The sequence below is a fragment of the Elephas maximus genome, chromosome 17 (genome assembly GCF_024166365.1).
Source record: "Elephas maximus indicus isolate mEleMax1 chromosome 17, mEleMax1 primary haplotype, whole genome shotgun sequence".
Classification (NCBI taxonomy): Eukaryota; Metazoa; Chordata; class Mammalia; order Proboscidea; family Elephantidae; genus Elephas; species Elephas maximus.
In genome coordinates, this window is record NC_064835.1 from 17,179,524 (window position 1) to 17,192,867 (window position 13,344).

At 38.8% G+C, this 13,344-nt stretch overlaps 1 protein-coding gene across 1 annotated transcript; it reads right to left on the reverse strand.

Moving 5' to 3' along the window:
• Positions 1–11,939: 11,939 nt before the first annotated feature.
• On the reverse strand, positions 11,940–12,881 carry LOC126061093 (olfactory receptor 6M1-like). The gene has a single exon (XM_049857442.1). It carries the CDS (start codon positions 12,879–12,881, stop codon positions 11,940–11,942), a length of 942 nt encoding a protein of 313 aa, XP_049713399.1.
• Between the last annotated feature and the right edge of the window lie 463 nt (positions 12,882–13,344).

Sequence of the window (13,344 nt, forward strand, 5' to 3'; positions counted from 1 at the left end):
TGATGAAAAGAGATATACTGAGCAAAAAGACTTTTTGGTCCAAATTGGCCATTAGAAGGAAGATGGTGAAGAATGGCAAGCAGGTTGGACAGATAACTTGATTTTAGAAAAATGGATGAACTCAAAAGACAGTCAGACAACATGCTAGGGGAGAAAGATGGGAAAGATTGTACGTGCACACCAACCCAACGGTGCTGTTGCATGTGCGCCTCCAGGTAGAAGTGGAGGTAGCTCAAAGAAAATAACCTGCAATCTTCGCAGTGGAAACACATGGAGTGAACTTATTTGTGGGACATGATCTTCATACTTTATGGGAATTTATAAGTGGAAAAAATGATTTGCATGTATGATCTCTGACTTTCTAGACCCCACGCATTTACAAAAAGCAGACTTACCCATTAGTGCAATTTAAGAAGCTTTCACACTGAAATTATCCATGTAATGCATTTGGGTGGCACTAGTTTTACATTGTGAAATAGGAATTGGAGGTCTATTTTTATTTCATTTTATTTTTATTGTGCTTTAAGTGAAAGTTTACAAATGAAGTCAGCCTCTCATATTAAAATTTATATACACCTTGATATATATCTCTAGTTGCTCTCCCCCTAATGAAACAGTGAATTCCTTCTCTTCGTCCTGTACTCCTGTGTCCATTCAGCCAGCTTCTGTCCCCCGTGCCTTCTCATCTCCCCTCCAGGCAGGACCTGCCTACATAGTCTCATGTGTCTACTTGAGACAAGAAGCTCCCTCCTCACCAGTATCATTTTCTGTCTTGTAGTCCAGTCCAATCTCTGTCTGAAGAGTCGGTTTTGGGAATGATTCCAGTCTTGGGCTAACAGAAGGTCTGGAGACTATGACCTCCGGGGTCCTTCGAGTCTCAGCAAGACCATTAATATGGTCTTTTTACGAGAATGTGAGGTCTGATTCCCACTGCTCTCTTGCTCCATCAGGAGTTCTCTGTTGTGTTCCCTGTCAGGGCAATCATAAGTTGTAGCTGGGCTCCATTTAGTTTTTCTGGTCTCAGGCTAATGTAGTCTGATTTGTGTCGTCCTTTCTGTCTCTTGGGCTCATGATTACCTTGTGTCTTTGGTGTTCTTCATTCTCCTTTGCTCCAAGTGGGTTGAGACCAAATGATGTGTCTTAGATGGCTGCTTGCTAGTGTTTAAGACCCCAGATGCCACTCACCAAAGTGGGATACAGAATGTTTTCTTAATAGATTTTATTATGCCAATTGACCTAGATGTCCCCTGAAACCATGGTCCCCAACCCCCTGCCCCTGCTACACTGGCCTTCGAAGCATTCAGTTTATTCAGAACACTTCTTTGCTTTTGATTTAGTCCAGTTGTGCTGACCTTCCCTGTATTGTGTGTTGTCTTTCCCTTCGTCTAAAATAGTTCTTGTCTACTATCTAATTAGTGAATACCCCCTCCCTCCCTCCTGCTGTTGTAACCATCAAACAATATTTTCTTCTCTGTTGAAACTTTTTCTTCAGTTCTTATAATAGTGGCCGCATACAATATTTGTCCTTTTGCAACTGACTAATTTCACTCAGCATAATGCCTTCGAGATTTCTCCATGTTATGAAATGTTTCACAGATTCACCATTGTTCTTTATCGATATGTAGTATTCCATTATGTAAAGATACCGTAATTTATTTATCCATTCATCTGTTGAAGGGCACCTTCCATCTTTTTGCTATAGTAAACTGTGCTGCAGTGAACATGGGTGTGCATATATCTGTTCATGTAAAGGCTCTTATTTCTCTAGGATATATTCCAAGGAGTGGGATTGCTGGATTGTATGGTAGTTCTATTTCTAGCTTTTTAAGGAAGTGCCAAATCGACTTCCAAAGTGGTTGTACCATTTGGCATTCCCACCAGCAGTGTATAAGTGTTCCAGTGTCCCCACAACCTCTCCAACATTTATTATTTTTGTTTTTTGGATTAATGCCAGCCTTGTTGGAGTGAGATAGAATCTCATTGTAGTTTTGATTTGCATTTCTCTCTCTTTTTTTTAATAACTAATCATCATGAGCAGTTCTCATGTATCTGTTAGCTGCCTGAATGTCTTCTTCAGTGAAGTGTCTGTTCATATCCTTTGCCCACATTTTAATTGGGTTATTTGTCTTGTTGAGTTTTTGCAGTATCATGTAGATTTTAGAGATCAGACGCTGATCAGAAATGTTATAGCTAAGAACTTTTTCCCAGTCTGTAGGTAATGTTTTTAGTCTTTTGGCGAAGTCTTTGGATGAGCATAGGTATTTGATTTTTAGGAGCTCCCAGTTATCTAGTTTCTCTTCCTGTATTTGTGCATTGTTAGTAATGTTTTGTAAACTGTTTATGCCATGTATTAGGGCTTCTAGCATTTTCCCTATTTTTCTTCCATGATCTTTATCGTTTTAGATTTTGTATTTAGGTCTTTGATCCATATTGAGTTAGTTTTTGTGTATGGTGTGAGGTATGGGTCTTGTTTCATTTTTTTTGCAGATGGCTATCTGGTTATTCCAGCACCATTTGTTAAAGAGACTGTCTTTTCCCCCATTTAACTGACTTTGGGCCTTTGTCAAATATCAGCTGCTCATATGAGGATGGACTTACGTCTGGATTCTCAATTCTGTTCCATCGGTCTATGTATGTGTTGTAACAGTACCAGGCTGTTTTGACTACTGTGGCAGTATAATATGTTCTAAAATTAGGTAGTTCGAGGGCTCCCACTTTGTTCTTCTTTCTCAGTAATGTTTTACTTATCCAGGGCCTCTTTCCCTTCCACGTGAAGTTGGTGATTTGTTTCTCCATCTCATTAAAAAATGTTGTTGGAATTTGGATCAGAATTGCATTGTATGTATAGATAGCTTTTGGTAGAATAGACATTTTCACAATATTGAGTCTTCCTATCCATGAGCAAGGTATGTCTCTCCATTTCTGTAGGTCTCTTTTGGTTTCTTGCAGTAGTGTCTTGTAGTTTTCTTCGTATAGGTGTTTTACGTTGGAATTGGAGACCTATTAAGCTTGACAAGAATATTACCAATTAGAAGAATATGGGCATTGCTCAAAAATCAGGTCAGTTGGGAATCCACTCCTTCCAGTATGAAATAGGACATGTGTCAACTTCGAGTCCAGAATTAACTGTGACTTGGCCCTTGATTTCTACTTCAATCTATGACAACATTTGGTATATGGGAGGTGATTTTCTTAGGAATTATGAGAACATACTATTTTAATTCTAATTGATGTATTTTGGAATGATCTTAGTCTAACTCATAATAATATAATTGCTATTTGCATAACACTAGTGCAATTTAGAAATTTAATTTTATTGATTTTAATAAAACCTATAATACTGATTTTAAAGGTGATAATAATACTGATATTAAAAGTCAAAAGTGTTGAGTTAACGTACTCCCCCCCCCGCCAAGATCTTCCAATGGAAGCTAACTGGCCAGAGAAATAACTAGATTTAGTTAGTAAGCAATTAATTGCTATGTGGCATCAATCTATTCGTACCTTTCATAAAGTTCAAATTTCAGTAGTGAAAAGTTGTAAAAGAGTTCTTAAGTTTGTGCATGATTACAAACGTACTTATGGTGTGTTATCTGGTAAACTGAAATGTTTCTTTAAAGTAATATCTGTATTTCTTTGAATGGTCAAATAACTAGTATTTGTTGTATTTATTCTTCTACTTTTTCTGGTTTATAAATGTTAAAAAGATAAAGAAAGAAAAATACTGAAAAGCTATTTGTGGTTTGGAAAGCCCTGAAAGCAATGCCTGGAAGTCTTGAGCCTCTTTGCATCAGTGCCTGTAGCCTGCTGTACCTTCACCTGCATTAAAGCCTTATGTGAGTACACCCATGGAGTCTTGTCAAGCCTTTTATTTATCTGGCTTTGTGTAATTGAAGTGATATGTCATAAAATATTAGCAAATTGAATCTAGAATTATATAAAAATGATGATATATGTAGACTAGGAGGGGAAGGATTAGGCCCTTAAAGATGTACAAGTCCTAATCCTTGGAACCTATGAATATATTACTTTATATGGTAAAGGGCCCTGGGTAGCACAAACGTTAAGTGCTCAACTACTAGCCAAAAGGTTGGTGGTTTGAATCCACCCAGAAGTACCTCAGAAGTAAGGCCTCACAACTTGCTTCCAAAAGGTCACAGTCTTGAAAACCCTATGGAGCAGTTTTACTCTGAACACATGGGGTCACCATGATCTGTAATGGACTTGAGAGCAACTAACAACAACAAAGGGCAAAAAGAACTTTGCAGATCTGATAAAGTTAAATATCTTGAGTCGGGAAGATTATCTTGTATTATCTGGGTGGTCCCAGAGTAATCACAAAGAGTCCTTGTAAGAGGAAGGCAGGCAGCTCAGAGAAGAAGATGTGATGTGATGAAAGGATATATCTGAGTGATGTGGGGTCAGGAGCCAAGGAATGCAGGCAGCTTCCAGAAACTCAAAAAGGCAATGAAATGGATTTCTCCCTAGGGTCTTCTGAGGAAGCGTAGTCCTGCCAACACATTTTATGCTTTCTTTCTCCATAACTGCAACATAATAAATTCATGATGTTTTAAGCCACTAAACTTGAGGTAATTTGTTGCAGCACCAACAGGTTAACAGCCCCCACTATGGAATAACATGTCCAAACTCCTTGTTAACAAAAGTTAGGTAACTCTATTTTTCTTCTCTGAAATGTTTTATATAATGTTTATCTGCTCCTTTAAAATTTGGAATATTTGCATGTAAAATTTCCCGGATCTAGTGTCTTTTGATGAGGAGCCAGTTGACTACCAATTAATTTTCTTTAAATGCTCAGTAATTTATTCAGCTTTTCATTTAAATCACATTTAATGAGCTTACATGGTAATTTAGCCATTTTGTCAAAATTAAAAAATTTTTTTTGATAAGTTATTTATTATATATTCTTACAAAGCTCAACCTCCTCTGTTGTTACTTCTTCCTTTCATTGATAATGTTGTTTTGACTTTTTCTTTTTTAAACAAATTTCCTTTACATTTTATTAGACTTGTTAAAGACTTTCATTTAGCTCTGTTGATCCTCTTGTTCATTTCTGCTGTGCTACTATTATTTCCTTTACAAAATGGCTATTTTTATAACATCTAATTTTGGATGCTTAGCTCAATTTTATCTTTCTTTTCATGTTCATAAATGTTCCTAAACTTACTTCAAAATAAAATTTTAGCTGAAGCTCATTGGTTCTCTTCCATTATCTTTTAGTTATAAATATTTATACTGTCCATATAAAGTCCTCTTTAGTCCATGAGTTATTGGGAAAGCCACATAAAGTTCCAATCAAATAAGTCTCAAGAAACAATTTGTTTAACTGGAGATCTCTAACCTAGTGGCTTTGTTCTAAGAAGGAGATTTAATTATTCATTGATTTCCTATGATGTAAAATTGTATAAATGTTCCATATGGACTTGAATTGGATGTATTTCCAAGATTGTTGGATAATGGACTTTATGTAAATCTGTTATATTGAGATTATTTTTTTTATTGTACTTTAAGTGAAAGTTTACAATTCAAGTCTGTTTCTCATACAAAAAATCATACACACATTGTTATGTGTCTTAGGCTGGGTTCTCCAGAGAAGCAAAACCAATAATGCATATAAATACATATAGAGAGATTTGTATCAAGGAAACAGCTCATGTGATTGTAGGGGTTGGAACGTCCCAAGTCCTTGGATCAGGATAGAGGCCTTTCCCAATTCACAGAGACACAGAAGCTGGTGAACCCAAGATGAGCAGGTCAGAGAGCAAGGCTCCCGCTCACAAGCAGTGACGTTCGAGGAACCCTCAAGGTCAGCAGGCAAGACAGCAAAGTTTCTCCAGATTCACATAGCTGCATGGGCTGGTGAACCCAAGATAGGCAGGTCAGGGAGCATGACTCTTGGGGTTGATTTGACTCCTTGCCATCCCTTCTGCTTACAATTAAGTAAATCAACAGTGGGCATCTCACTCTAACTGTACCAATTTAATTCTCCTTCCTAGAAATTTGGATTTTGAACTGAGACCATTTGAAATATATATCCATATACAGGCATACCTCACTTTTATTGTGCTTTGCAGATACTGCATTTTTTATAAATCAAAGGTTTGTGGCAATCCTGTGTCAAGCAAGTCTATCAGCACCATTTTTCCAACCACGTTTGCTCACTTTGTGTCTCTGTGTCACATTTTGGTAATTCTTGCAATATTTCAAAATTTTCATTATTATTATATCTGTTATGGTGATATGTGATCAGCGCTTAGACGTTACGATCGTAATTGTTTTGGGGTGCCACAAACCGTGCCCACATAAGATGGTGAACTTAATTGATAAATGTTGCGTGCATTCTGATTGCTCCACTCACCAGCCATTCCCCCATCTCTCTCTCTTCCTGGGCCTCCCTATTCCCTGAGATACAATATTGGAAATAGGCCAATTAATAACCCTACAATGGCCTCTAAGAGTTCAAGAGGAAGGAAGAGTTACAAGTCTCTCACTTCAAATCAAAACCTGGAAATGATTAAGATTAGTGGGGAAGGCATATGAAAAGCTGAGAGAGGCCAAAATCTAGTCCTTTTGTGCCAGTTAGCCAAGTTATGAATGCAAAGAGAAACTTCTTGAAGGACATTAAAAGCGCTACTTCAGTGAACACATGGATCATAAGAAAGCAAAACAGACTTATTGCTGATTTGGAGAAAGTTTTAGTGGTCTGGATAGAAGATCAAACCAGCCACAACATTCCCTTAAACTGAAGTCTAATACAGAGCAAGATGCTAACTCTCTTCAATTCTATGAAGGCAGAGAGGGAGATACAGAAGAAAAGTTTGAAGCCAGCAGAGGTTGGTTCATGAGGTTTAAGGAAAGAAGCCGTCTCCATAACATAAAAGTGCAAGGTGAAGCAGCAAGTGCTGCTGTAGAAGCTGTGGCAAGTCATCCAGAAGCTCTAGCTAAGGTAATTGAAGAAGGTGGCTACACTAAACAACAGGTTTTCAGTGTGGGTGAAACAGTCTCATACTGGGAGAAGATTCCATCTAGGAATTGATAGCTGGAGAGGAGACGTTAAACAGCAAGCTGACTCTCTTTTTAGGGGCTAATGCAGTTGATCAATTTAAATTGAAGCCAGTGCTCATTTACCATTCTGTAAATTTACTCTGCCTCTGCTCTATAAATGGGAAAACAAAGCCTGAATGACAGCACGTCTGTTTACGACGTGGTTTACTGAATATTGTAAGCCACTGTTGAGACCTACTGCTCAGAAAAAAAGATTCCTTTCAAAATATTACTGCTCATTGACAGGGCACCTTGTTGCCCAAGGCTCTGATGGAGATATACAGGAGATTAATGTTGTTTTCATGCCTGCCAAGACAACGTCCATTCTGCAGCCCATGGGTAAAGGAGTAATTTTGACTTTCATGTCTTATTATTTAAGAAATACATTTCATAAGGCTATAGCTGCCACAGATGATGATTCCTCTGATAGATCTGGGCAAAGTAAAATGAAAAGCTTCTGGAAAGGGTTCACCATTCTAGATGGCCAGTAAGAACATTTGTCATTCATGGGAGGAGGTCAAAATATCCCACGTTAACAGGAGTTTGGAAGAAGTTGATTCCAACACTCATGGATGACTATGATGGGTTTAAGACTTCAGTGGAGGAAGTAACTGCAGATGTGGTGGAAATAGCAAAAGAACCAGAATTAGAAGTGGAGGCTGAAGATGTGACTGATTGCTGTAATCTCATGATAAAATCTGAATGGATAAGAAGTTGCTTCTTATGGATGAGCAAAGAAAGTGGTTTCTTGAGATAGAATCTACTCCTGGTGAAGATGCTATGAACATTGTTGAAATGACAAGAAAGGATATAGAATATTACAGAAACTTAGTTGATAAAGCAGTGGCAGGATTTGAGAGGATTGACTCCAATTTTAAAGAAGTTCTACTGTGGGTGAAATACTATCAAACAGCATCATGTGCTACAGAGAAATCTTTCGTGAAAGGAAGAGTCAATCAATGTGGCAAACTTCATTGTTGCCTTATTTTAAAAAATTGTCACAGCCACCCCAGCCTCTGGCAACCACCATTCTGATGAGTCAGCAGCCATTAACGTTGATGCAAGACCCTCCACCAACAAAAAAATTACAAATTGCAAAAGGCTCAGATGATGGTTAACATTTTTTAGCAATCAAGTAATTTTTTCTTTCCAATTTACATTTTTTTATTTATTATGCTTTAAGTGAAAGTTTACAAATCAAGTCTGTCTCTCATGCAAAAACTTATATACACCTTGCTATGTACTCCTAGCTGCTCTCCCCTAATTGACACAGCAGCTCCTCCTCTCCACCCTGTATTCCCCGTGTCCATTCAACCAGCTCCTGCCCCCTCTGTCTTCTCATCTCGCCTCCAGACAGGAGTTGCCCACATAGTCTCATGTGTCTCCTTGAGCCAAGAAGCTCACTTCTCAGTAGTATTATTTTCTATCTTATACTCCAATCCAATCCCTGTCTGAAGAGTTGGCTTGGGGAATGGTTCCAGTCTTGGGCTAACAAAGAGTCTGGAGACCATGACCTCTGGGATCCCTCTAGTCTCAGACCATTAAGTCTGGTCTTTTTATGAAAATTTGAAAACTGTATCCCACTGTTCTGCTCCATCAGGGATTCTCTGTTGTGTTCCCTGTCAGGGCAGTCATTGGTGGTATCCAGGCACTATCTACTTCTTCCATTCTCAGGCTGGTGGAGTCTCTGGTTTATGTGGCTCTTTCTGTCTCTTGGGCTCATCTTTACCTTATGTCTTTGGTGTTCTTTATTCTTCTTTGCTCCAGGTGGGTTGAGACCAATTGATGCATCTCAGCTGGTCACTTGCTAGTGTTTAAGACCCCAGACGCCACTCACCAAGGTGGGATGCAGAATGTTTTCTTAATACATTTGCAATCAAGTATCTTTTAATTAAGATATGTACATTGCTTTTTAGACAAAATGCTGTTACACACTTAATAGAGTGCAGTATAGTGTCAACCTAACTCTTATATCCACTGGGAGACCAAAATATTCATGTGACTCTCTTTATTGTGATATTCACTTTATTGTGGTGTTCTGGAACTCAATCTGCATTATCTCCAAGGTATGCCTGTATACTCACGTCACCCATCTGTATGTCATACTGTGGTGGCTTGTGTGTGTGTTGCTGTGAAGCTGGAAGCTGTGCCACCAGTATTTCAAATACTAGAAGGGTCGCCCATGGCGAACAGGTTTCAGCAGAGCTTCCAGACTAAGACATACTAGGAAGAAAGGCCTGGTGATCTACTGAAAACTAACCCCAAAACCCAGTGCCATCGAGTAGTCAGTGAAAAACCTATGAATCACGACAGAATATTGTTCGATATGGTGCTAGAAGATGAGTCCCCTGAGTTGGAAGCCATTCAAAATACACAGTGGCTGCCACAATGGACTCGAGGAAACCAATGTTTATAGAGATGGTGCAGAACCACCCAATGTTTTGTTCTATTGTACACTGAGTTGCCATGACTTGGAGTCAACTCAAGGGCAAGGAATATATTTACTATCTATATACTTGTATATATTGAGTTTATATCTATAATTAAATATATACATATATTTGTGAATAACTGAAGCTGCAATTATCTTCCACGTACATAGATAAATGGAGAAAAACAGCCTTCATGGAAAGAAAAATGAACCAAGTATGTGTTAATTTTCTGTTGGTACAGTAAAGACAAACTTGACAGCTTAAAACAATACAAATTTACTTTCTTACAGTTCTGAAGGCCGGAAATCTGTAATCATTTTTATATGGCCCAAACCAAAGTGTTTCAAGGTCTGCGCTTGAGGTTATCAGGGAGAATCCGTTTCCTTGCTTTTTTCAGGTTTTAGAGCTGCATTCCTTGGTTCACGGCCCCTCTTCCATCTTTAAATCCAGCAGCATAGCATCTTCAAATCTCTCCTCTGCTTCCATCATCACATTGCCTTTTCTTTGTTAAGTAAAATCTCCCTCTATCTTCCTCTTATAAGAACATGGTGACTGCATTGAGGGTCCTCTGGGATAATCCAGGATAATCCCCCCCATTTCAAAATTTTTAATTTAATGACATGTGCAAAAGCCCTTTAGCATATATGGTAACATGAACAGTTTCCAGAGATTAGGACCTGGATCCATTTGGGGGTCATTATTCAGCCTCTTGCTATATAAATGGGTCAGAGATGTGTATTGACCTAAATAGGCTTCTGCGTTGTTTACTTCTTTACAGCAGGCTAGGGCCATGAATTCTCACACATCCAGTTGCTTTAAACAGAGTCCAAATAAACATTTTTAGCCATTTAGAGACTTCCTACTTTACATACCACATGAAACTCACCCAACGCCTGCCAACCATAGAAAAGACAATATTTGTAGCTACGAAAGACCCCAAATCGCTGCGGCCCTCCGGAGCTTAAAGACCGAGTGACTTCCCACCTTCTTGCTGAATTACATCACCTAGGCCTAGATATGTGTAAGACTCCTCTTCCATTTCCGCTTCTACCCTGGGAGGTCCCTTGCTCTATTCAACTTCTGGGTGGTGGCCTCACACTTTGATCAACCTAGAAATTCTCAAACTTACCACACCAACCACCACAAGGTATGCAGAGAAAAATAGTAATATAGAGACCATATAACCCCTGAGAGAGACAGAGAGTGATTAGACATTTAGAAGTTATAAGAATGCCTGTCTTGGTTCCTTAAGAATTTCTAGTTTCTGCTTCTAGTCTCTTAGCAGGTCTGGCTATTTTTTCTCTTCTGGGGTTCCATGTTATCCTGATTATTATAAGAAATACACATTTCATTTAAGCCAGCTTGATTAGTTTTTTTCTCAACCAAATGAATCCTAAGATTTACAACTTTCTGTTTATGATGGACACATTGACTAGTTGCCATAGATGGTCCATGTCACTCATGATCAGTTATATCTCCTGAATAACTAGCTTTCTTTTCAAACCAATGGCCTCTCGAAGTCTATGATGACTGTGTCCCACTCCCAGTATGCTCTGATTAACCAGGCTGTTAGGTCAGGCAGAGAACACTTCTGGTTTCAGAAAATATGGATAACTTCCTGTTTTCTTCTGTTTCCCCTCTTCAACTTCTTCCCCTTCCACACTTGATGATATCATGAGGTGTTAAAGGAGACGAAAGTTCACATTCTCTAAATTTCTGCCACTCACTGGTGCTTTGGCCGGGTGCAAAATGTTTAACCTTGGTGAACCTCAGTTTTCTTATCTGTAAATGGGTGTATTAATAATATCAGATTCTCAAGGTTGTTAAGAAGATTAAAAGAGAGATATATGTATATATTTAAGTGCATTGTGCCATCCCTGGGTTATATTACTCCTCTTCCTTGTTTCTGATGGTGGTGGTGTTTTGTTGTTATCTATACTATTTAGCTGTGAGACATGAAACCAAACATTTTGGCATATCTGAAAAGCCCCAGTAAAATGTGTCTGGTCTTAACTGCATGTGGTTGGATTCCTTAGACTATCTTGATTAAGCCTATAATAACAAAACAAGAAAAGGAAAGCACAAACTATGTTTCCCACTTTCCAGAAGAGAAAACTAAGGTCCAGATAGGCTAAGTGTCTCTTGATTAAAAAAACAGTACTAGAACCAGGCTTAAGATTCAGGTTTTCTGACTTACCTGCTTTTTCATTAATCCATGGTAGTCCACGTGTGAGGCAATCCAATAAGAGAGCTGAGAACAATGTTGTTGTCTTTGTGGCTGAATTGCCTCCTCTGGATCTTAACTACAAGACTTTGCCTCTGATGTGGCACCACCCCTATTTATAGCTTCCTACACATCTTAGATCTCTGGTTTTCAAACATGCCTTTCTCCACACTGAGTCAAAAAGTTGAAAATAATCATTCTGAGAAAATGTCATGAATGTTTCAAGTTCTCTTGTGCAATAAGGACATGAGCCTGTTGGTTGCTTCTCTTAAGACTTCCTTTACCTTTTGATTTCTCAAACTGTAAATGAAGGGATTCAGAAGAGGGGTCACCATTGTGGTAAGGACAGCAGCTGCCTTGTCAACATCCAGCAGATGGCTCTGGCTGGGCCTGACATACATGAAGATGTTGCTTCCATAGGCAATGGAGACGACAGTGATGTGAGAAGCACAGGTGGAAAAGGCCTTCTGCTGTCCTTGGGCTGAGGGAATGCGTAAGATGGTAAAAATGATGTAGGTGTAGGACACAGTGGTGAGGACCAGTGATGTCAGGAGGATGAGGGAAGATAAGAGGAAGTTTATCATCTCAATGAAATGAGTATCAATACAGGCCACCTGTAGCAGAGGGGCGATGTCACAGAAGAAATGATGAATTTCCTTAAAGCAGAAAGGTAACCTGGAAATCACAATAGTTGGATACAGCACTGATAGGAAAGCTCCCACCCAACAGCCCAGAACCAGCAGAAGGCAGACTCTACTGTTCATGATGATGGTGTAGCGCAGGGGGTTACAGATGGCCACATAGTGGTCAAAGGACATGGCAGCCAAGAGGATGAACTCCACTGTTCCCAGGAAAAAGAAGAAGTATGTTTGAGTGATGCAGCCAGGAAAGGATATGGTCTTCCTTTTTTGTAGGAGACAGGCTAACAGCTTTGGGGTAACTGAAGTAGTGTATAAAATGTCTAAAACTGACAAATTACTGAGGAAGAAGTACATTGGGGTTTGGAGGCGATTATCAGCCCAGATTAGGGAAATGATGGCAATATTTCCTGTTAGAGTAAGCACATAAGTAAACAAGAGAACTGCAAAGAGGGAAATTTGAAGCTTCTGGAGAACAGGGAAGGCAGTCAGGGTAAATTCGGTCACTGTGGTCTGATTTTGCATGTTCATTGTGCACAATTGTTAGTGGGCAGCATGTCTCTGAAAAAAAATTGTAAAATATAAAGAGATGAAAATCAAATTAGGTATGTTTTTAAGTCTCAACATTCGTAATGAGGGTAAAGCAGAAAACAGTCTGTATAGGAGTCAAGCGTGATTTGTTCTAGTCCTGTCCCTGATCCTAATAAATGTGGAATCTAGGAAAAATTGCATTACTTCTTCAAACCTCAGTATTCTCATATTTAAAATTTTTCATTGAATGAAATTATGTCCATGGTTTCCATCAAGTTTTTATGATTTTATTCTTTTACAAAAGCCCCTGCCACTGTTCTACTCTTTTCCCAACTAGCTGTGTGCCTGAGGGGCAGATTTAACAGGAGATCCAGTCATTAGATCTAGAAAATGGAGACAGGGGATATTAGTAAAAGTTGAATTGTTTTTCTTGGTTATTTTAACTTTTAGGATATCT